The sequence below is a fragment of the Myxine glutinosa genome, chromosome 9 (genome assembly GCF_964187855.1).
Source record: "Myxine glutinosa chromosome 9, kmMyxGlut1.1, whole genome shotgun sequence".
Taxonomy (NCBI): domain Eukaryota; kingdom Metazoa; phylum Chordata; class Myxini; order Myxiniformes; family Myxinidae; genus Myxine; species Myxine glutinosa.
The window spans coordinates 95,000,145-95,025,300 of NC_136269.1; the positions used below are offsets into that span (position 1 = coordinate 95,000,145).

Genomic DNA, 25,156 nt, shown 5'->3' on the forward strand with positions numbered 1-25,156 from the left:
TCCTTGCTTTAGTATTAATTGCATCAAGAGCTGAATATCCTTGTTCACAGAGCTATATTGTTGGAAAAGGGAGAAGAGCTTTTGCAGCCTCCTGAGTCGGAATGGGCTTATCCTCAAGTTGGGTCCAACATTAAGAATATGTTCAAAGCGTTGCTTCTGCACTTGATTTTCCTGGAGTTCTACAAGTTCTTATTGAAATCCCAGAATATCTTCTCCAACTTCACTGACGTCCACATTGAACACATTACTGATCCAACTATGCTTCTTGAGGTCAACGTTTTCTGGAAAATACCTGTCCATTTCTTCCTGAAGGTTCTTCAGATGATCTTCGAAAATACTTTTGATGTCAAGAGATATTTTTGACGCATCTTCCAGCACAGCACTCAGTTGTGGAAAGGCAGCTGTTTTTCCTTTAGTCAGTTTTTCTCTCCAAAGAGCAAGCTTTTTCTTGAATAAGGCAATTCTTTCACCTATGTCCACCATGGTATGATTACAGCCCTGCATGTCTGGATTCAGTTCATTCAGGTGCATGAAGATGTCACCCAAATAGGCAAGCTTTGTCAGCCAAGCAGCATCTTTAAAGCAGTCTGTCTCTTCTCCGTTAAAAAAATTCAATTTCCGTTTTTAGTTCAATAACTCTTCCGAGAATCTTCCCTCGAGAGAGCCAACGAACATCAGAGTGGAACAGCAAGACCTGGTAATGTGATACAATCTCTTCACACATTTTATGGAAAATGCGTGAGTTTAAAGCCCTGGCCTTGATGAAATTCACAATTTGGATAGCATTATTGAGAACTACATGGAAGTCCGGTTGCAAACGTTGAGTGGCAAGGTTTTCCCGATGTAAGAAACAGTGAATTATTATGATATCAGGGTTTTCTGCTTTAACACGAGAAACAAAACCTAAACAACTTCCCATCATAGATGGAGCTCCGTCAGTGCGCACAGCCAAACAATTCAACCAGTCTATATCATGTTTCTTGAAAACATTGTTCATCATATTAAAGATGTCTTCTCCAGTGGTGGTACTTGACAGATCATTGCAGAAAAGAAATTCTTCCAGAATGCGTCTTCTCCTCTGTACCTTACAAAAACCGTAAGTTGAGCGTCACCTGCAATGACTACCGATTCATCCGTCTGCAACGAAAAAATGTCCTGCTTTTTTCAGTGCCGCAATCATTTGAGCCAAAATATCATATGAAATTAGATAATTTCGATGTTTGATGCTTGTCAGAAAGTGGTACCGATTCAATCTTCTTGGCAACATCTGCTCCACAAACTGTTTTCATCATTGGCACTGCTGCTGGCTTCACCAGCTCCTCTCCAATGTTATGGGGCTTTTTGCATCTTGCAATATACCACGCCACTTCAAAAGATGCCAAGGAAGCTTTCTCCAGAGAAAAGTCTGAACTCCAGGGAGCATCAATCCGACTTTGTTTTACCTGTTCTTCTTTGTCCTCCCAGTAACTCAGTGGCTTTTCGACAGAGTTTGGATAAACTGAATGCAAATGATGCTTCAATTTGTTTGTTTTTTCATAGATTCATTGGCGAGGACCTGCAGGCACTGGACACACTCAGGTCGGACATTCCCAGATTTTTCTCTCATCTCGGGGAAGCCATCTTTTAAAAAACTCAGGCTTATACAGCAGTTGTGTTTTGTGTTGGGCCATTTTTCCAGTTAAAGACCAGACCTGGAATGAAAAGGGTTATAAATTATAACATTTTTAGAAAACATTGGAAATTGTTCAAAAAGTAAAAAATAATCAATTGCAAAGTTAATTATTATGTTATTTGACTCCACACACAGTAACATTCATCAAAAACCACACGTAAATAAAGACAAATAAGATGCAGGTAATACTTACTTTGTTTGTAGTAACTAGATATCAGCCTCCAGTAAACAAGTGAAAGCACAACTGTCAGATTGTGAACTGTCAACACATGCGAAAATCAAATTTATTATACTAGCAACAGTACCTGCCCTACGGGCGGGGCTTCAATTGGGAAGCCCAAATGAAAAGTTAAAATATCAGAAATTGAAGGTTTTTATTTTATTTTAAACGATTCATATAAACATCCGTTGAATCATATCACACGAAACATCAAATCATCATCATCAAAGATCAATGGAAATCATCAAAATCGAAACAGTACATGGCGAAACAGTACATGGACAATCACGTACCACGTACGTCTCGCGTCTCGCTCGCTCTCATGTTGTCCCGATAATGATCCTTCCGCAGGTTCACCTACGGAAACCTTGTTATGACTTTTACTTCCTCTAGACAGTCAAGTTCGCTCATCTTTTCGGTGCACCGGCACGAGCTGAGAACGGCCCGTGCATGGGCTGATCCGAGGATCTCACCAAACCGTCCGATCGGTAGTAGCGACGGGCGGTGTGTACAAAGGGCAGGGACTTAATCAACGCTAGCTGATGACTCGCGCTTACTGGGAATTCCTTGTTCGTGGGACACTGTCTCAAGCCCCAGTCCCCATCACGGATGGGGCTCAGCGGTTTACCCGAGCCTGATGGCGAAGGGCAAGGTCCACGCTGGCCCGTCCAGTGTAGCACGCGTGGGCCCCGGACATCGAAGGGCATTAAACATTCATTAAACATTAAACGTTCATTAAACATTAAAGGATTACGAAACGAAAAACATGAAGAAATTACGGTCACACCGTCATGTCAAACACTACCGTGAACACATACATCGTCACAATGACAACATCGTCACAATGAACGTTATGCGAACGCGAATGTTATGCGGGAGTCCAAACCTGAGAATGCTGGAGACCAAAGCTGAAATTGGGAAAACTAAATAGGCTATTTTACTCCCAGGGGTCCCAGGATTATCCACCCAAAATATCTTTGCGATCGGTTCGGCAGTTTTTACGGTACCTTCGAACAGACAGACGGACATTTGCTGAATTATTTATTATATGCGAAAAATTGGTTTTCAAGAACATTCTTGGATGATTTAGAATAAAAAAGAAATTTTGGCAACAGAATATAATAAAATTAACTCAAATGATAAAACTCATCTGGAACAGTTATGAATTTATAAAAATCAAACATTTTTTAATTAAAATAAAAACGTTTAACGAATAGAAACAGTGCATTCGATAATTAAGCTCAAAACGCTAAAATTACAGCGCCATCTATAATATCGCATTCAGATGAGAGTGCTACTTAACAATAGGCTCCTCGCTGGTCTGCTTGACGCACGAGTATTGGACGTGAATGGACTCGAACATTATTATATTAAGCGTATATGGATGCCGTTGTAACCAGAAATTACCTGAAACGTATTTGATGGCAACGTCAACGGTTTAATCCGAAATCTCAACACAGCACAGCATGCCCATTAGGCCTCCAAAAACCCTGTCTTTCCTGAGCTCCTCCCACTCTCCAAAACCAACCGTCACTTCCGTTTCCCATACATATGAGCTATAACATGTGAATTCCAAACATAAATTACATGTGAATTATAACACGTGAATTCCAAACATAACAGATGCTATATTATCCACAACTATTCTACTTTAATTACTATTTCAATAATGCTTCATATTGTGCCAGTGAAGTAATCCTCATAACACTGTCATGTTTCTTTTTTTGAGACCGTCCCATGACCTTCAGGAACACCCTCGCGATTTGGGTCATGACCATGGGTTTGGGAACCACCGTGCTAGAGCCACTTCCAGTTGATCAATAGACTGTGGGCAGACTTGGGTACCACATACATGCATATATATATATAGGGCCACAAATATATATAGGCCCACAAAATGAATGAAATGTTTCGTATATTTAGATATATACATATATAAAGAATAATTTCCCTGAATATGGGACAATAAAGATTTATTATTATTATTATATATATTTTCCAAGCCTGTTCAATCGCATTTGTCCAGAAATCATACAGACCACTACATGCGAGTGATGTTATGGTCCTGAGGTGCAACATTGGCTTTTTGTGCATGATGTAGAAGGGAGCTATCATTGTCATGGTGTAGAATTGTTAATTGCTCTTTCTGGATGGAGCGTACTGCTGAAAACAGTTATTTCTTGCAAGGATAATAACATAAGGATCCTCTCCTTGAACCTGAACAAAGCCTCGCCTTGAACCGTCAAGTCTGACACCACCTTGCCAGTGCCTTAGAAATGACACTGCAATGAGCATTATACGGGGAAGAAACGGCGGTCGAAGTTCCTCCCTTTTGACCATTGCGATGGTGTGTGCTAACTCATTTAGTCTTACATTTCACCCGATTGTCATTATTTAAATGTCTTTGACCAGATTGGTGGTTCATAGAGTTTTGACGGGTCGTGTTTCATACATATGCAGATTTTGTGGGAATTAATTTCAAACGTGAATATCCAGGATTGCTTAGTTCAAGTGACAATGTTCGTTTCATTGGTCCAATTTCCTGATTGTGTTTTCTCTCTTCAACAGCCATCGATCATGTTTTTGCATTCATGTGACAAAAAAGGGTTCTACAGTGAAACCCTATTTTCGTTTATAGCCTGTTGCTTAATATTACATTTTGAATAATCCCTTTTAGACATTAAATCTCTTCACTAGGACTGGTCTCAAATTCATATTCAGTGCCAGTATGTATGACAAGCTTGGATTCAGTTTGCGATACCCAATGGCAGCCACTGTCTTGGGGCTTCTTCCTGTGTAAATTCTTTCATTATTTCAACTCTAACATGTTTATTGCCGTTTACGCTTGCAATTTTTTTTTGCTAAAAAAGATCTTGCAATGGTTGCCTGACATTGAGAACACTGGTGTTGTAATCTTGAGGGTTTGCATTCAAACCCAACTGAAGCCAACAATGTTAAGCATTTGAATTATGAGTTTCTCAAAACTGAACTAGGCGCAGAAGAATTACAATGAAACTATACTATATTGTTTGTGAAAACCAAGCTGGCTAATCAATGACCTTTGGGGAGGAGATAATCTGCCTGCCCCATCTGGTTTGCTCTGCATTTGATGTCACAGCACACCATGGTCGACTCTTTATGGCCTTAGGTCAACTTGGGATAGGCACTAAAATGCCAATGTCCAAACAAATGGCATTGTCACCCAAGCATTCCCTTGACCGAATTGATATATATATATATTGCTTGAGTACCAAACAAAAACTACTTGCAGAAATATATGAGGTATATAATATTTGTTGAAATTACTCTAATACACTTATCTTTGAGTGTGTAACATGGAGGACAACTTCAGTCTGAATGTCACCTTTCTTTCCCGGCGGCCATTTTGAGCAACAGGAGAGCCATGCAGGAGAGCCATGCAGTGCATCCGAACAACTTCACTGCCCTATGCTTGGAGTGCAGAGCACCCTGCCGCTACTTTATGGCAGGATTAGTGTTTCCCAGAGGGTCGTCCATACAAACAGCATCCTCCCGGTCACAGAATCTCCTTCCTGCTGCCCACTGTGTGGCTGATTTACTGATCTGTCATGTGGTATTTCAGGAACAGCCTCCCTGGGTGTCGCTTCTCCTCGAGTTTCAGACGACGTACCTTCCGCTCCTTTTTTGCATTCTCTGAGAATTCATCCTTCTTTCTGGTATCAGAGTCGGAATCAATTAACAAGATATTGCTGCAGAGTCAAATGAGAATGATGTATATTAATAATCAGGTAAAATAATTAACATTTGCAAATTAAACTTAAAACCGGATGAAGTGAGAAACTGTACCACTATGTAAAAGGAACAAGGGTGGAACATTGACAAGTGGAGATCGAGTAAGGAGATGACTCATTGAAAAAGATGCAATCATGGACCTGAAGCTGAAGAACATGAGCTGAATAAGATCATCTATATTATGGAATTGGAAGACGTTGTATGAATATATATATATATATATATATATATATATATACAGCATAAATATGCAACAATACAGTGCCTTCAGAAAGTATTCACACCCCTTGACTTTTTCACATTTTGTTCTGTTACCACCTGAATTTAAAATGAATTAAATTGAGATTCTTTGTCACTGATCGACACATAATAACCCATAATGTCAAAGTGGAATCCTTTTATTTATTTTTTTTAGAATTTTTTTTCCACAAAATAATTAAAAATTAAATACAGAAATATCAAATTTACATAGGTATTCAACCCCCTGAGACAACACTTAATCAAAGCGCCTTTGGCAGCTTCAAGTCTTCTTGGGTATGTCTGTATAGGTTTGCACATCTGGATTTGGGGAGTTTCTCCCATTATTCCTTGCAGATTTGCTGAAGCTCTGTCAAGTTGGATGGGGTTGGAGCAATCTTCAAGTCTTTCCACAGATTCTCAATGGGATTCATGTCTGGGTTTTGACTAGGCCACTCAAGGACTTTCACGTTCTTGTTCTGAAGCCATTCCAGTGTTCCATGCTTGGGGTCATTGTCCTGTTGGAACGTAAATCTTCACCGCTGTCCAAAGTCTTTTTCATGCTGAAGCAGGTTCTCATCAGATTTGCCTGTATTTTGCTCCCTTCATTGTTCCCTCTATCTTTACAAGTCTCCCAGTCCTTGCCTCTGATAAGCATCCCCGTAGCATGATGCTGCCACCACCATGCTTCATGGTAGGGATGGTGTTCAATGGGTGATGAGCTGTGCTCGGTTTATGCATTCAGGCCAAAGAGTTCAATTTTCATATCATCAGAACACAGAATATTTTGCCTCGTCTGGCCTCTATCTGGCTTCCGTCTGGCCACTCTCCCATTAAGTCTAGATTTGTCAAGTGCTGCAGAGACTTCCGGCAGGTTCTACCATCTCAGCCAAAGAACTCTGTAGTTATGTCAGAGTGGTCATTTGGTTCTTGGTTACATCCCTGACCAAGATCCTGTTTGCTCAGACAGCCAGCCCGACGAAAAATTTGGTTCGTTCCATATTCTTTCCATTTCCTAATGATGGGACTCACTTTGTTCTTGGGAACTTTCAACACTCTAGAAATTGTTTCAAACCCTTCCCCAGATCTATGTCGACTCACAATTCTATCTCGGAGTTCTACGGACAGTTTATTGGATTTTGTGGTAGAGTTTCTGCTCTGACGTGTATGTGGGACCTGATATAGAAAGGTGTATTTCTTTCTACATTATGTCCAACCTCAGATGGACTCCAACCAAGTTGTAGAGACATCTCAAGGATGATCAAAGGAAATTGGATGCACCTGAGCTCAATTTGGAGTGTATTAGCAAAGGGGTTGAATACTTATTGACTCATGACATGTCAGCTTTTCATTTTTAATTACTTTGTAAAAATATAATGAAATCCGCTTTGACATGATGGGATATTATGTGTTGATCAGTGACAAAAAAAATCTCAATTAAACCCATTTTAAAACCAGGCTGTACCACAATCAAATACGAAAAAAATTCAAGAGGTTTGAATACTTTGTGAAGGCACTGTATGTATATGTATATGTATGTATGTATGTACATATATATATATATATATATATATACATATATATATATATATATATATATACATACATACATATACATACATACGTATATACAGTATATATATATATATATATATACATACATATACATACATACGTATATACAGTATATATATATATATATTGTTGCGGTTTTGAGAACCCTCACTTGTGTAAATGAATTCAACATCATTAAAGGTTAAAGGTAGCACCCCTAGTTAGTCCACAAGCAACACGTAGGCCACCATAGGATTCCAGTTATTTCATTCGTATGTGTTTTAGATAAGGCCGTGTTTCCAATAGTTGAATCTGCGTTGTTTCAATCAAATAAGAAGTAGGCCCCATTCCGTTCAGTTTGCAACCTCCCTCTCCAAGCGACGCCATTACGCGCCCCTACAGTCTGTGCCTCATGGCCCCTCCCAATTTCTTACGCGCCTTTGTTAGCAGCGTTCGCAGCCTCGCTGGGCTTCCGACCAAACGCCGCCATAAGCCACGCGGTGAGGCCCGAGAAAGGGGGCGGAATGCCAAGAAGAGGGTGTGGCCGCGTCATCCAGCCATCAAAGGCGGAGCCGGTAAGCCCTCACCAGCCAACCAGGGCTGAAATGACATCGCCGACAGGCGTGGTTTTGGGCTCGCGGAGCGTTTTGCTGGTGGAGATATATAAGCGAGCACAAAGCCCTTTCACAGGAATTGTTGGAGGCGCGCGCGTTGTAAGAAGACTTACGCGGAGAAGGATTGGTGCGCATACCACTGAACTGCGCGGGGGACTTGCCAGCGAGCACATTTACTAGGAGACTCATGCGCCGGCGTTTGTTAAAGAGGACGTGTTGGAAGGGTGGCTTGGAGAAGGACTGAGAAGAAGAAGGGCGCGCTTGTTAAAGAGGACATTGGGGAGAGAGAGGGCGTTTGGCACAACTGTGCACATATTACATATGCAGGACACCAGCTTCCCCCCGCTATATAATTGTCCGGTCGCGTTCAACTACACGCGGAGCTGCCTGCCGGGTTTCGCCCGCTGGACCGGAGGCTGGATGGGAGCCGACCGGAGCCTGGACCCCATCGCCAGACCTTCCGCCCTACCATCTACAATCCCCGTGTGAGTGTCTGAGACGGGCCCGTTGTCCTGGGTATTAAGGTTAAGACTGCCCTGTGTGCTGCTTCTTCCTCTTCCTATCCTGTATATTCCTTTTGTTTCCTCTTCTTCTTTCTTTGTACATTGTTAATAAATCAATCTTTGTTCTTCCTATTTTCTGGTTTCCTCTTGTCCGATCGCATTCGTCTTTTCTATAATTGGGTAAACGTGGCACGATTAGGAACCGCTCAGAATCGGCTTTAGTCCCATTGTTAAGAGCTCGGATCGCGGATTACTATCCGCTTGGCATTTTCCATCATATCCGTGGTTCGAGCGGGAGTTATTTCCCTGCTTCGCAGTCGGTGTTCGTAATTAGGTATTTGGGACTAAATTGACCAATAACCCTACCTAATACCGACCGGAAGGAGCATATAACCCCCAGGACTCGGGTCGGCCAATAAAAAGACATGGGGATTAACCCCCCCGCCCCCTCCCCCCTTGATAATGGGAGCGCCGACGTCCGAGATCCGTAACTATATATATATATATATATATATATATATATATATATATATATATATATATATATATATATATATATATATATATATATATATATATATATATACAGATATATATATATATATATATATACAGATATATATATATATATATATATATATATATATATATATATATACAGTATATATATATATATATATATATATATATATATATATATATATATATATATATATATATATATATACACAAAGAATTAAGTTAAGCACCCCCCCCGTTTTTTTACAACCTCGCACATTACAAGTTTGTTGTCGTCAAAACAGTGTAATATACCCATGATATTGCTATATTTTCTGGAGAAGTGATATTATGGTCACATAAAAACATAACAATCATGCCGTTTTCAATATTTTATTCTGAATAATTTAAGGTGAAATTTTTTGGGAATTTTAGGCATATTTTCACCTCAATTTAAGTATGGAGCTATAGGTCCATCACGGACAGTGTGGATGACGTTTATGTTTTCTAACGTACAGTCATTGTTCTGAGAAGACCTCTAGCGATCTTTGCGTCAATAACGTGTGTAGGACCCACGTGATCGGATCACTGACTCAACCAATCACTTTTTTTCACTTTGATCACTCAATTTCATCAATGGATAATTGCTAATGTCATACCAATCATTATTTGATCTCACATACCTTAGAATATATGCCAATGTATACATATACACAAAGAATATATATTAGGGGGTGCTTACCTTAATTCGTTGTGTAGGGGTGCTTAACTTAATTCTTTGTGTATATATATACCACTGACCAGGTCCCCAGTCGAGGTCCTCAGCATCATCTCGTTTTGGCCCTTCAACCTCGATACGGTCAGCTAAGGTGGGCCAACAGGGGCACATATGCCTCCACATTTAGCAGCTACACCTGGATGCGTACATACCCCCACCCCCAGCCAGTGAGAACACAGCCGACAACAACAAAACCGCCTCCACTCTCAGAATCCACAGCCCTCATCCACTCACTCACACATCAAAAAAATACAAAAAAAAAAAACTTACCACCATCCTTACAACATGCACAACAAAAACACATTTCTGCAAAACCACACCCACTCCTGCAACACACACACCCCATTCACACACCATTCATATATCTCAATTTCTCCTCCGCGCTCAGTCACTACACCTTTAGACTGAAATGAGCCACCACCCACGACCCACAACCTCAACCTACACCGTTCGACGTGCCTCCATTAACTTCCTCCTTATCCAAAGTGTGCCTTTCAAGGCAACCTGGGCAACTTTGTCACACATCCTCCTTCTTTCTGTCCCACACACTCCGAGCCGAGCAAGAAATGCAGAAAAGGAATTGCTAATATACCCTCTACACCCCACTTCAAATAACTGACAAGAAACTCGCCAACCCTTCTCCCGGCACTCTGCCTCAAGCTCACTGTACTTTCCTCTCTTCCTCTCGTGCACCTCCTCCATGTTCTCTTCCCAAGGTACAGACAATTCCCGTAAGATGACCTGTCTTGTTGCACCTGACCAGATGACAATGTCAGGCCGCAACCTTGTCACACAGATCTCCTCTGGGAATACCAATTGTGGCTTATATGTATGTATATATATATTTATGTATGTCTAACCCCGATGACAATGTCAGGCTAGGCTAACCCCCGCTCTAGCAGGGAAAATGGCCTTTTAAAATGCATGTTGTTGTGTGTATGTATATATATATATATATATATATATATATATATATATATATATATATATATATATATATATATATATATATATATATATATATATATATATCCTCACTAATGAGAAGAAAGAGAGGGCAATAGCATTTTACCTGGCCTGCAGTTAACCTTCGCAGTATGCATCCTTAAAAATGAGATTGTATACCATTTTTTCCCCTTCCAGGGTAATGCCACTTTCACACTCTTGCGTTAAACGTCCATCACAATTTTTTTTAATTCCCCAACCATGCAGTGGAGTTACATCCCGGTGTGATGACCAATTTTCTTCAAATTTAGAGCTGCATTAATCTGGTAGTTTGCTGGGTTAGCTCAGCAGGTAAAGCTCTTACCTTATGATGTAAGGGTTGTGGATTTCAATGCATTTTCTGCCTGAAATCACAGTGGGAAAATACTGGCAACTGCCCAGTGAATTGACAATCCTGGTGTAAAAATGCTTAACCAGAAAATTTGTGCAAAATATATTGGAGTACCGCACAGCAAACTTGTCAGGCATAGCCAAAGGCATAGCATCCAGCAAAGCACATGAATTGGACGTGTGGTCTTTGGAGTAGCAGTTTGGCCGTGCTGAAAAATTTGCAGCGTCAAAACCAAATGTGGGAGGATATTTGAATGCCATTTTATTTTGTCCATAATGAATCGGTCTTTTTCGGAATTTATTGTACCATGCGCTGTGCAGACGGAGGGACGATCTCGGTGCATCAACGATCAATAGTCACAGTACATATTTATTATTGGATTGAGGATGCAATTTACAAATTCTGCTGTAAGCTGCTGAGGCGCACCCATATATAACCTTGAGATGTAAACTAACCAACTGTTTCTCCATTTTTTTTCGTCTTACATTTTATTATTAAAAGTGAGAGCTGTTGGTCCGTCTATGCTGGACACAAGAATGTCCCAGCAAGAGAAAAATCAGTGGGCTAGTAGATTTGGGATGTCTGCGAGGTCACTCACCTTGTGTGCTAGATCATGACTTATGCAATCCTCCTTTAACTGGTGAAACTGCTGCTCTGCGGCCTGAGTTGTGAGGCTACTTAGCTTTGCTTCAAAGTGATACGGAAACTTTCTATATGTATTCCCATTTACGAAACAGCGGTTTTCTAAAAGCGACATTTTCTGACTGCTGTTTTGCCTTCATAGGTAAGTGACATGATTGGCACAGATATTTAATTACTCCCGCCAGGGAGTAATGCATTCACTCGTGTGTGTGTGTGTGTGTGTGTGTGTGTGTGTGTGTGTGTGTGTGTGTGTGTGTGTGTGTGTGTGTGTGTGTGTGTGTGTGTTCGTGAACAAGATATCTGGAAAAGTTCTGAACGGATTTGGATGAAAGTTGGTGGGATGATTGTCCTTGGGATAAGGAAGAATTAATTAGTTTTTGGTGAAGCTCAGGATATTATTCCGGATCCAGGAATTTTTTTTGGAAATTTTTTTGTGAAAGATTTTTTCTGTTTTACTGCATTGAAGCTTTTATTCTTATTCTTAAATGATGTTTTTCTCCTCTAATTCCTAGATATATCAAAATAAATTCTCTGACAGTTAGGGCCTACTTTCTTTTTCATTTATTGTTTTGGGGAGAGGGGATGTTAAACAAAACGTATTATTCCAACTAAACCCACGGCGGGAGTATGCGCTTTACTGAGTGGCGTTCTAGTTACCTCTGCCACCAAAGGTGAATGGAGGTTATGTTTTCACCCCTTGTCTGTTTGTCCGTTTGTGAACAAAATATCTCAAAAAGTTTAGGACGGATTCAGATGAAATTTGGCAGAGATGTAGCGTATGTGACGAAATGATTAGATTTTGATGAAGATCCGGATTCGGATCCGGCTACTATAATTTTTTAAGTGATTCTTCACCATTGGGAGATAGGGCCAAAAACGATACATCGCGGGATATCTCAAAAAATTATGGATGGATTTAGACGAAACTTGTTACACAGATTGTGTGTGTGACAAGGAAGAATCAATTCAATTTTGGTGAAGATTCGGATCCAGCTAGTAGAATTTTTAAGTGATTCTTCACCATTGAGTGATATGGCCAACCAGGCGGAGGTATGCTCTCTACTGAGTGCCGTTTAGTTGTTTATTTATTCACTTGTTGGCAAAATGCGCATCTGTCGTCACAAACTATATCCCACAATATTTCCAGATCTCAATGACTTTTGTCTCGATGAGTCCTAGGAGTTGAGATGATTATTAAGTAATTCTAAATATTGTTTAAGAATTATTAAACCAGCAGAGTACCCGGCATATGAGTGATCATGTTCCAAGCATGCAATACGATCTTCTGCCACATACCTTTATTTGGGTGGTGTATAGGCAACTGACAGCTGCCTAAATCACTCCCGAATATTAAAAAAAATAACCCGGGTGACGTGCATGAAGCAAAAGCATGCTTACTTCTTATAATTAAAAACACCTCATTGCACTGGAAAACGTGGGGACAAGAACACTGTGCTGTGAAGGGTGTGTAATTGTAATACCCTCTCCCACCTGGAGGTGGCGCTACACAATACACATTTACATATCAAATTTACATCCCTCAACCTCCACCCCCTCCCCACCCAAGACCAACCCTAAGATAAACACCCTATACACTTATTGGGGTCATGCTAATCCTATGTAGCAAGTTTGGATGTAATCAGCTCAGAACTGTAGGGGGAGTAGCGCAACAAACAAACAAACACACACATAAACAAACAAACACATACCGGTCCGTGAATTTTAGTAAGCATAGTCTTTGCTTTTTCTTCATCAATCGCATTAATAATTGTGCACTCGACAAGGCAATGATTTTTTTTTTTGCCTTAATTTGAAATTATCCCCTTAAAAACAATTATTTTGTCAATACTTGTTTCACATTCAATTGCGTGTCATTGTGCTTCAATCCTCCATCGTGATTCTCCTTATCATTTCTGTAACATCCATGTCGTACAAAATTTCAGAGCATCTGTTACCTTATAACCCCATTACACTTCTGCCGATCGACCCCGATCTGCACAACGGGAACGATCCTATTTAGAACGGGATCAATCGGCATGATCGTAAACGGAACGTCTTCGATCTTTGTCGATCGGGACAAAAAAATAGATCGGGGCGATTTTTTAAACATGTTTAAAATTTCCATCCCGATCTGAAATAGCGGGACTGATCGTGATTACAGCGTGAATGCAACGTAGTCCATCGGAATGATCGTAGTTAGAACGGCTTGATCGTAGTTAGAATGGCTTGATCGTGATTACAGCGTCGTTGCAGCGGGAGGATTATCTTGTGCCGTTTCGACGACGATCGTTACCTATCCGTCCCGCTCCAATGCCGATCAAAGCCGCTGTATATAAATCTGTCCGGATTGCATCAGCCTCACCCGATCAAGTATTTCGACACGACAACATCGCTCGCAATATCTCCGATCAAAAATGGCACCGAGGGGTCCGAGGACCAAGAAGAAGTCTACGAAGAAGAAGATTGTTGTTACCCCCCCCCCCCCCCCCCCCCGGAGGAAACTGCACCTGTTGAAGCTGCCCCTGCCCCTGAGCGTGAGCCTGAAATGGAGAAAGAAGAGGCAGAAGAGGAGCTGCCTTTAGAGCCTGTTGAACAAGAAGAGAGTGCTCCCACGAAGAGGCAGAAGAAAGACCGGCTCCACATGAACTGCACAGACCAGGAGGAAGAAGAGATTGCTCCGCCAGATCCGCCAAGACGAGGAGAAGGAGAAGGAGGGAGATGGAGACACTGCTAATGATCTATGAGTCTTTGTGTTTTGATGATGTATGAGTGAAAGTGATGCTTTGTGTTGAATGAAGAATAAAAGTTGAAAAAAGAACACTTTTTGTCAACGTTGTTAAGTGGAATTGATAACTGCATGAGCCAAATTGCATTGCCCAATAACCCCATGGTCTAAAATTAAAAGCGGTACAAGTTAAACAAATATTATTAATGATCAATTTTACCGCTTTTAATTTTATGACCTTTTAATTAAGTGAATGCAAACTTTGATCCCCTCTACCCAGCAAAAACTTGTCAAATTTTTAGCTTTTATTTTGAAGACCTTTCATTTTGCAATGCATTTTCATCCCCTCAACCCAGCAATAATAACTTCTCCCTTTCCAACCAACACAAGGCAAACATTGAATATCAAGTTTCATAATGTTTATTGTCACATGATTTATCAATAGAAATCATTATCAATGCAATACATAACAATACAACAATGTCCTCCAAAATGTCTTTGAACTCCTTCCCATAGTGTCTCTAATGATGTCTCACCATCCTCTCCTGCCATGGAACTGCACCAGCAGGGCTGTTAAAATAGAGTCTCAGTACCTCCATCTGACGCTTGGCCTCTACACTGTCCCTGTTACCTCGAACTGCCTGCTCCACCTCTAACATGTTGGCTTTATCTCTCCATTCACCAGGGATGATGTTGTGTCGATAATCCTCCTCGTCCACCTCGGCATGCTGAATACTTGGGAACCGGATGCGGAGCATGTTGTGCAGACAGATAGCAGTTTCGACCAGGTCACGCACCACCTCAGGATGCTGTTGTAGTGTCTTGAGCAAGCATTGCCAACGGTTTGCCAAGATGCCAAAGGCGTTCTCCACCACTCGTCGACCCCTTGAGATGCGGTAGTTGTAGACAAGTTGTTCAGGAGAGAGTCCACGTCTGGCATAGGGTTTCATCAAGTAGGCGCGGAGAGCAAAGGCATCATCTCCAAGGATGAAGAATGGCATCTCTTCATCATCGTTCCGCATGGCCAGGGGGTCGGGGAATCCAATGGTTTCATTCTCTATGCACTCTTTGAGCTCCGAAGCATTGAAAATCTGAGCATCTGACATGTGTCCCATTCCACCAACACCCACCCACAATAACTTATAGTCGGCGTCCACCAGTGCCATCAACACGATCGAGAAGAAGCCCTTGTAGTTGTGGTAGAGGCTGCCTGAGTTGGGTGCGCATCCGAGGGCGACGTGTTTGCCATCAAGAGCTCCGAGCACATGAGGGATGTTCCATTTACTTTCGAAATCATCAGCGACTTCTGTCCATTCTTCTGGGGTGGTAGGGCACTTCACCATTTCTTCTTTGAACTCTGCAACGATGGCTTGACACACCTCCGGAATGAACTTGACGATGGTGTTTCTGCTGACCCTGAAGTCGTAGGAGAGAGTTGGGTAGAGGTCTCCTGTAGCCAGATGCCTCGGGGTGATGGCGAGCTTCATTCCAGGTTGTAGGGCCTTTCTCAGCCTGGTATCTTCTTTCTCAATCCTGGGGGTGATTCTGTGGAGGATTTCATCAAAGAGAGCAGGTGGCATCCTCACAAAGTTCTGGAAAGAGTTGATGTCCTCCAGCCTCAGTTCATTCATCAAGCGGTCGTAGTGCCCAAACTGCAATCTTCTTTCTTCTGTCAACCATGGCCGGACCCAGAACTGAGGGGCTCTTCTTCTTCTTCTCATTCTTCTTCTCACTTGAGCAGCTCTTCTTTCATTAATTGCATATTGTTGGAGAAGTAGAGCGAGCTGCAGACGGCCATTTCTCTGATGTTGATCCATGGCTGTCTTCGACGATACTGATGATCGGCAAGCAAATCGGGCCCTATTTATACGGATCGGGACCTGAAATCTGCTTTTTAGTCGGCTTAAAGACGGGAATAGAGCGTAGTTAGATCGGTTTGGTCGGGAATGACGTAGTTGAAACGGCAATAGATCGGCAGCATCGGCGTTGGATCAGTTTTAGATCGGCGGCGATCGGGAATGCATCGTGTCAGAGCGGCGGCAATCGCGATTGCAGCGTGGTTACGGCGTACGCGAGCGGGAACACAGCGGCTCTAAACGGCTTCGATCGGGTCTTCAGGGACCCGATCTACCCACGATGAGCGTGGTTATAGCGTAGTGATCGTAATCGGAGCGTACTTAGGACGTAGATACAGCGTAGATGACCAGTTTTTTCCCAAAGTGTCCCGATCGCTCCCGACCTGGAGATCGGGGCTAATAGTAATCGGGGCCAATCGGCATAAGTGGAATGGGGGCATTAGCTTAGACGCTCAATGCATGTCACTGTTGTTGCTATTATGTTGCGTTAGCTGACAACATCATTGCCTCCACCACTGAAGGTGGTCAGAGGTTATGGTTTCACCCCTGTTTGTCTGTCTGTCTGTTAGTCTATGAGCAGGATATCTATAAAAGTTATGTACAGATTCAGACAAAACTTAGTGAACAGGTTGGGTGTGCCACAAGGACAACTTGAGTCGATTTTGGTGAAGATCCGGATCTGGGTACGAGAAGCTTTTAAGTGATTCTTCACCATTGAGAGATTCGGCCAAAAACGATGTATAGCATGATATCTCAAAAAGTTATGGATGGATTTGGCCGAAACTTGGTGGATGAGTTGGTTTGTGACAAGAACAAGCCAATTTGAATTTGGTTCAGTTCCAGATGCAGATCCGGCCTATCAGTGGGATTCAAAATGTAAACTGTTCAGTCTGGTGGAGGTATGTGCTCTGCCAAGTGCTGTTTGAGTTGGACAATTACATTCATTTGTGTCACAACAATAATCATTGTATTTCATTGCCATCTTTGTGCTTGTCTTATTTAATACCAAAGAACTGTTTGTTGTTTTCATTGGTTATGCTATTCGATCTCAGCTAACCATTCTCAGAATGTTAAAATGGTTCACATTCAATCGTGCTTGTTTTTGTTCTTGTTTTTCAATCTACTGCCAATTTCCTTTACCGGGACTCACCCTACGAACCCAGAAACCCTTACCCCCTCACCCCATTGCTTTCGATGCACTTTAACCCCAATAGCTAGTCTCATGCTGCTGTGACCCATCGATGCACTTTTCTTGTACATATTTCTCTTTGACTCTGCACTGATGGAAACTACAGCGGCAGAATACTGCCAGCAGACATTGTGTCTGCAGAAAACATTTCCAACCGGATTGTTCCCAATTGCTAAACAATGGCGACTTTGCATCGTATCGTTTGTTCCCATCCTACAATGTTATTTATCTTTACCCCTCTTGATTTCTGATGGGATGGCATAAAGGTAACCAGTTGTCTTTGAGCTGGCTTGTCTGGGTTTGATTATCTACCTGGCCATACCTGACTCTCAACCTGAATATAAATTGGTGGATTGGTGCTTTTGAACTAAGGTATTGCATCAGTAAATGTACTCTCCATCAGTTGGGGCCTTAAGCTGGGCATGCGTCTGCAAGCTTTAGTCGGTGGACGTTCAAAGTCCCACGGTGTCTTTTAATAAAGAGTATAGGTGAGTTGTCGCAGGCATCCTGGCCAAATTCTAAATTCCTGCCCTAATGTGCAGGGGAACTGCGGTGGTGGTACATTCCCAGTAATGATGCAACCAGAAGATTGAATTCCTAATTTAATCCTGGTCCAATATGCATCCGCAAACAATAAAATAAATGACTTATTTCCTCCTCATCATATACCATGCACCGATATTAACACAACATGAAACATATCGTATAATATGGATGCTCTCACCCCTGCAGCTGGATCCTTTGGAACGTGAATGGTTGCTGTCTTCCGCGACTGCTCATCTTTTTGACCTGAAACGTTTGCTCTCCCAAGAACCCCTTCTTGCTGGAAAGAAGGTACATTGAATGTCCATACTTATGATGAATTAAGGTTTCTTTGATGCAGGAATTGCTCAACACTCATAGTGTAGCGCATTCCAGCATTATCGAAACAGGAAAAGACAATTGGGAGGTCATGTTCTTTAGCAAACATGTTGTTGCTGCAGCAGGTAAAAGTTTAAATTATTTAAACTAGAGAAATACCCGTGCTACGCACGGGTGGGAGGCCGGAAGCAAACAGGCAATGCAGATACGGCGAATGCTAAAGCATGAAACCAATAAATTCCACATTCCTGTAGCACCTTCAGTCGCACGTCAGACATGGACAGCAAGTTCGTGAAGGACATCCATGAAAAACGTACCCGTTCGCAAACAAACGGGTACGTTCACGTATAGAAACATCGATCGTGGGACCGTGGCGAATCTGCACATGGTGATGGCAAAATATCAGCAAGTGAAGGTTTTTATTTTATTTTAAACGATTCATATAAACATCCGTTGAATCATATCACACGCAAATCATCAAAATCTAAACAGTATCTTTAGATTTTCAATAAAAGCCAAATCACTGTTCATATCGGTAAATATTATTCCATCGTGTTTCAAATCGTGATCGATACACTATGATCGTGATGATCGTGAATCGTGATCGATAATCGTGTTCACAATCGCTATGTCGTATACTACTCCCGATACGTGTACCAAATCAACAGTGAAAAGGATTTTGAGCCGATAGCTGTTAAGGCCTTGGCAAGATCGATGGAGACAGCGATCTGTTAGATCTGATCCTCCTTCATGCCAAAGTGCAGATCCTCCTTCATGCCACATCCGATCGATGCAGCCGTGCAGCGATCGGTGCAGTCGTTTGTGCGGCACGGTGCAGCGATCGGTGCAAACGTGGACTCCCACACTGCCACATCCTGCTGATACTTGCTCCCGCATGGCGTTATTTTCCCGGGTGCCGCACAAACGACTGCACCGATCGAGATTTAACGGATGTTTATATAAATCGTTTAAAAGAAAAAAAGCCTTCAATTTCTGATATTTAGCCTTTTCATTTGGGCCTCCCAATTGAAGCCCCGCCCAGAGGGCGGGTACCGTTGCTCGACCTAAGAAGACGTCACAATGAACGTCATGCAAACGCGAATGTTATGCGGGAGTCCAAAACTGAGAATGCTGGACCACTAAAGCTGAAATTGGGAAAACTAAATAGCCTATTTTACTCCCAGGGGTCCCAGGATTACCCACCCACAATATCTTTGCGATCGGTTCAGCAGGTTTTACGGTAACTTCGAATGGACAGACAGACATTTGGTGAATTATAGTAAGATTGAATAAAAGTTCTGCATTACATTGATTTTTGTGCACGTGACAGCAACACATACATAAAACAAAGTACACATTTGTGACACGTCGTATCATCTGATGTAGTCTGTTGTACCATTCTACTTGACACGATATTAGATGCTTCTGTAATGGTCTCAGGAGATTCATTTAGCTAGCATTCCATCACACAATAGATAACCAACTTTTTTCAAAACGAACCCGAGGATCTCCAAATTATGTGAGCAATTGCTGGTAGAATACAGTTGGCATAATGCCCCCTAGCAAAGGAAGTTACGCTGAAACAGGCTTAAGAGTGCTGGACGGTGCAGAAACCTTCCGCCAAAACAACACGGTCACAGTTTGGGGTCAGATCCTCTTCCTGTTGAAGTCTGAACCAGGACTAAACAGCTGAGGTGCATGCACTACCTTTCAACTATCCTCCTCATTCTGTTAATAGGAAGACAAAAGAAAAACGATTCTAAACAAGTGGGGAGTTTGTAAAAACTGGTATGTAAGGAAAATAGGAAAGTGGAAAACCTTGATGGAAAAGCATCATTCCAAAAGAAACATTTACGTGAAGATGACTATTACAGAATTGATAACCTCTTTTGCCTCATTCAGGAGGAAAAATCATTCTCCCCACACCCTCCCCCTCCTCCCCCCACTTTTCTTAGAATGATGAAGCAATTGTCCTGCATCAGCAAAGTTCGCACAGATGTTAGTGCTTTCCTTTGTAGTTTCCAATGTTGTAATGGTCTCAGGAGTGAATCTCTCTGGATGAGAGATTCACAGAAGAGTATCTTCAGGTCATTGGGCAAGAAGTCATGAGTTATCTCTGCAGTTTTTTGAAAAGGGAAAATGTATATATATGTGTGTGTGTGTGTGTGTGTGTGTGTGTGTGTGTGTGTGTGTGTGTGTGTGTGTGTGTGTGTGTGTGTGTGTGTGTGTGTGTGTGTGTGTGTGTGTGTGTGTGTGTGTGTGTGTGTGTGTGTGTGTGTGTGTGTGTGTGTGTGTGTGTGTGTGTGTGTGTGTGTGTGTGTGTGTGTGTGTGTGTGTGTGTGTATATATATATATACAGACTTGGCATTTAATATGGAATTTTTTTTTGTGGGGGTGAGCTTACTTTTCAAGATGTCTTAGAACCAAAAGTTCATTGGAATTATGTTGAAATTATTCTAGATTTTGTTAATGTGACCTTTAAAAGAAACAAAAACCACATTTGACATTGCGAAACAAATAAATTGATCCTTGAAAGTGATGTAATCTGATATCGAAATCAATTCATGGACAGTACTGTGTTAAACTTCTGTACGTTTTCCAGAAGTATCTCTTTATTTTGCACATTAGCCAAATAATTTTTTTGACAAAAACAAAAGTTAAATTACGACTGGGATTACGGACAGTAAAATTAAATAACAGTAAAGTAAAATTACAGTTCAGTACTTGGTGTAACCCCCACGAGCATTCAAGAGAGCACGTACACGTTGAGGCATGCTGTTCACGAGATTTGCCAAGGTTTGGACAGGAATCGCTTGCCATGCAGTGACAATAGCCTGCTGCAATTCAAGCACAGAGGTCGGCTGCTGGTCCAAGTGGTCGATTTGACGCGTTAATTCTGCCCACAAGTTCTCCGTCGGATTCATATCCGGGGACATGGCAGGCCACTCCATATGCTCGACACCACGGTCAGCAAGAAAGTGTTGGATCATGCGAGCACGATGAGGCCGTGCTTTGTCATCTTGGAAGACAAAGTTTCCTCGAAAGGCTGCACGAGCAAATGGAAGCAATGTTTCTTCCAGAATGACCCTGTACTTGAACTGGTTCTGGTTTCCATTCAGAACAACCAGGTCAGTTTTGCCCCCTGCATGAAAAGCAGCCCAAACGGTCACCCCACCACCTCCAGCTTGGACTCTTGGCACTATACAATCTTTGTTGTAGGCTTCATGCACTTGTCTGCGCACTCGGACACGGCCATCTTGACGATAGACCAGAAATCTAGACTCGTCACTGAAGATCACGTGATTCCAGTGTCCTGGCTGCCATTGACGGTGCTCTCTGGCCCACTGCAATCGGCGCTGGCGGTGTTGTCTGGTCAGGGGTGGCTTTCTCAGGGGACGCCTGGCACGATAGCCTGCTTGAACCAGTCGTTGGTTGACTAGCCTTCTGGATACAGGCACATTTGTCAGTTGCTGCCACTCAGCCCTAAGCCGATTAGCTGGCTTGGTACGGCCATTGCGGATTAACCGGTGCAGCTGGCAATCATCCCTCCTTGTGGTTCTGCGGGGACGTCCTGGCCTCGGTATTGGAGTAGGGACACCCCTCTGAGCATTTCGTTTCAGGATCTTTGACACCTGACCTTGAGTGATGCCATACTGCCGAGCAATAGCACGCTGTTTCATGCCGTAATTTCGTCAAGCCACCACTCCATGACAAACAGCATTGTCGAGTTGACGGACCATCTCCAGCGGAAGCGGCAATAACTTTTGGAGACGTGCAGCAGTTGTTTTCCACTAATACAGAACGCAACAACCCTTGTATACCCGACTGTGAAGCCAATCATCAAATGCACCTGTCCGTACATTTTGCCACGCCACCTGTGATATAATCCTGTTGTTGACTTCTTGCTGCGACAGACAATCAGTGACATGGTTCTTTTAACAAATAAATCACCAAAGTGTAAAAGAAACTCACCAGATTGATATACTGAGTTAAGAAAGTAAACCCAAGTCAAGAAAAATAAATATATTCCATATTAAATGCCAAGTCTGTATATGTATGTATAGTTACAGCCGCGGGTTTTGTGTCTACTGTGAGGGGGTTCCTCGGTTCCCCTCAAATTTACCAGGCTTGAGGCCACCGATCACGAATGACTTTGTACCATGGCGGGTTACGAGGCAACCTCAAGTGCCAAGTGGTGTACCACATGGTACCAGGGTTCCCCGTTTGACAACCGTTTTCCTGAGCCATGTGGCTTTCCAATCAGGGGATACGCCCTCAGCTCTTCACCATTCTTATTTATCTGAATTGAATTTTAATTAGGGAGGCCGAACTTACTGCTGGTGCATGCTGGACTGGATGAACCAATTAATTGGGGAATTATAACTTACCTGTCTCACTAATTGTGTGAACAGCGCTGGATCAATAGGGAAATGACGAACACGCACAGATTGAAAATGAAGTTCAGCAAAAGGGGGTTATTATTACCAGAACCAATGGTGTGGAATGTGGGATCATGCAAAGGGGGAGGGAACTCAAGAACTTTAATGTACAGCAAGGGTAATCAAAATGGATCAAAAAGGGGGAATGCAAAGAAAATGGAAAAGGGCAGAACATAACCTATGCCTTACCTACCTACCAGTAAGACACAAAATGAGTACCCAATCAGAACATTCACATAGGGAGATGAGAACAGAAAGTGCGAGAGTTATCAGCCTCTTTATCTTACCGGGCAGGTGACGTCGTGCTCCTGCAACTCACGCACTAAAGGTACGGGTCAATGGAGAAGAAATACTGTATTGTCTAGGATGTGTTGAGTCGTATATTTCCAGATGTCATGCATGTCAGTGCGTGTGGTGCTCGCGAAACTGCAAAGGTTCGTTATCAGTAATTATTGTTACTCCAGAGGAGCTGAGCCACGGCAATGCCGTCAATCGTTTATGCCCTGAAAGGACAGTTGGTGGATGTTTTTCTGGTCTTAGAGCCATGAACAAACGGTGTGTATAATGTCAAAATGCAATGGAAATTAATGTGTGAATAAAATCCAAGTGTAAATATAAATGTGTATTAACTATTGGTAAACGTTGTGTACTTATGGGGTTGTGTAAAATAAAATTATAGGGGGATAAGGGAAAGTGGCCAACGGGTTCTAGCACGCGATTCAAACCAGCTTTTGGCACGATATGCAAGTTCCAGGAAGCTCATATAAGATTTACAATTAACCACTAGGAAATGGGGAGAAAAAGGGAAAACCTCTCTAACCCTCACCAATGCAATGTATCACATCTAACCCACTACACCAAGGGAAGGGACTACTCTCTACTCTAACCTTACATTATGGAAATAACTATGCTGAGGGACACCTGCAAGTTGGGTGCCATTGCTTTTGGGGCCAGTTCCTTGAACCACAACAACAACATAAGTTCAAAACACACCTGGTCACAAGTGTGCCGCACTGACCGGGTCCTCAGTCGAGGGCCTCAGCGTCATCCAGTTTCGGCCCTTCAACCTCGATACGGTCAGCTAAGGTGGGCCAGCAGGGGCACATACACATCCACATGCAGCAACTACACCTGGATGCGTACATACCCCCACCCCCAGCCAGTGCGAACGCAGACTACAACAACAACACCTCCACATCCAGAATCCACAGCACCAAACAAACATGGTGGAACACTCAAACACCCACCTTTATACCCTTCACCACTCACCAACAAAACACACCAGATCATTCATACACACCCATACCCATACACACACACGCACACACACACACACACACACACACACACACACACACACACACACACACACACACACACACACACACACACACACATACACACACAACACCAGCCAACCACCTACTCTTACAACATACACCACTCAACATACAAAAACACACACTCATGCAAAAACACACATCCTCACCCACTCACTCATATACACAAAATAAGAAATAATAATCGTAACAAAATAAATAAATAAATAAATTAAAAAAACACACACAACCAACCTACACCGTTCGACGTGCCTCCATAAACTTCCTCCATATCCAAAATGAACCTTTTAAGGCAACCTACATATATAAAAATATACACATATATATATATATATATATATAATATATATATATATATATATATATATATATATATATATATGTATATATATATATATATATATATTGTAACGATTTTGAGAAGTGTAACGGGTTTTGAGAAGTGTAACGGGTTTTGAGGAGTGTAACAATTTTGGAGGAAGGGTAACGGATGTGAAGAGTATGGTTTTGGTATGGTAACATCCTGGTAATGTAAATAATGGTCGCAGCCGTCCTCCTAATTAATTTCATAGAACATACACGCAGGTCACGATATATCTTTTAAATAGTGTATTTCCTTATTCCATGTAGGCTAAGTATGTGTTTTCCACTAGGATTGACTTTGCATTGTATCAAACAAAATAAGCGTAGGCCCTATTCAATTTCCCCAGAACCTCCTTTCCAATTGCCTTCTGCATTTTGGTCGGTTGCCTTCAATTCGCCATTGGCCATGAAACAGGGTCGGAGAAGAAAGGCGTGTCTCCACCTCGTCATGAGAGGGAAGAAGTAAACAGGCCCTAACAGCCAACCAGCACCGCGGTGAGTGACCCGGTAGGCGTGCCCTCGGAGCCGGCGGCTTAATTCCGCCGGAGGTGATAAAAG

At 42.3% G+C, this 25,156-nt stretch overlaps 1 protein-coding gene and 1 long non-coding RNA gene across 2 annotated transcripts in view; one reads left to right on the forward strand and one right to left on the reverse strand.

The window, feature by feature from the left end:
- LOC144893565 (uncharacterized) overlaps window positions 1-5,481 on the reverse strand; it is a 5,699-nt gene extending 218 nt beyond the window's left edge. Inside the window, exons 1-3 of the long non-coding RNA XR_013624468.1 lie at window positions 5,257-5,481; window positions 1,866-1,931; window positions 1-1,691 (exon numbers count right to left, since the gene is read on the reverse strand). The exon at window positions 1-1,691 is cut by the window's left edge and continues 218 nt beyond it. This is a non-coding gene — a long non-coding RNA (uncharacterized LOC144893565). The remainder of the gene's footprint in view (window positions 1,692-1,865; window positions 1,932-5,256) is intronic.
- The window catches only part of LOC144893639 (uncharacterized), a 125,750-nt gene that overhangs the window by 89,109 nt on the left and 11,485 nt on the right, over window positions 1-25,156 (forward strand). The window contains exon 5 of the mRNA XM_078784543.1: window positions 18,328-18,429. Within this exon, the coding sequence (XP_078640669.1) occupies window positions 18,328-18,429 (102 nt within the window). The remainder of the gene's footprint in view (window positions 1-18,327; window positions 18,430-25,156) is intronic.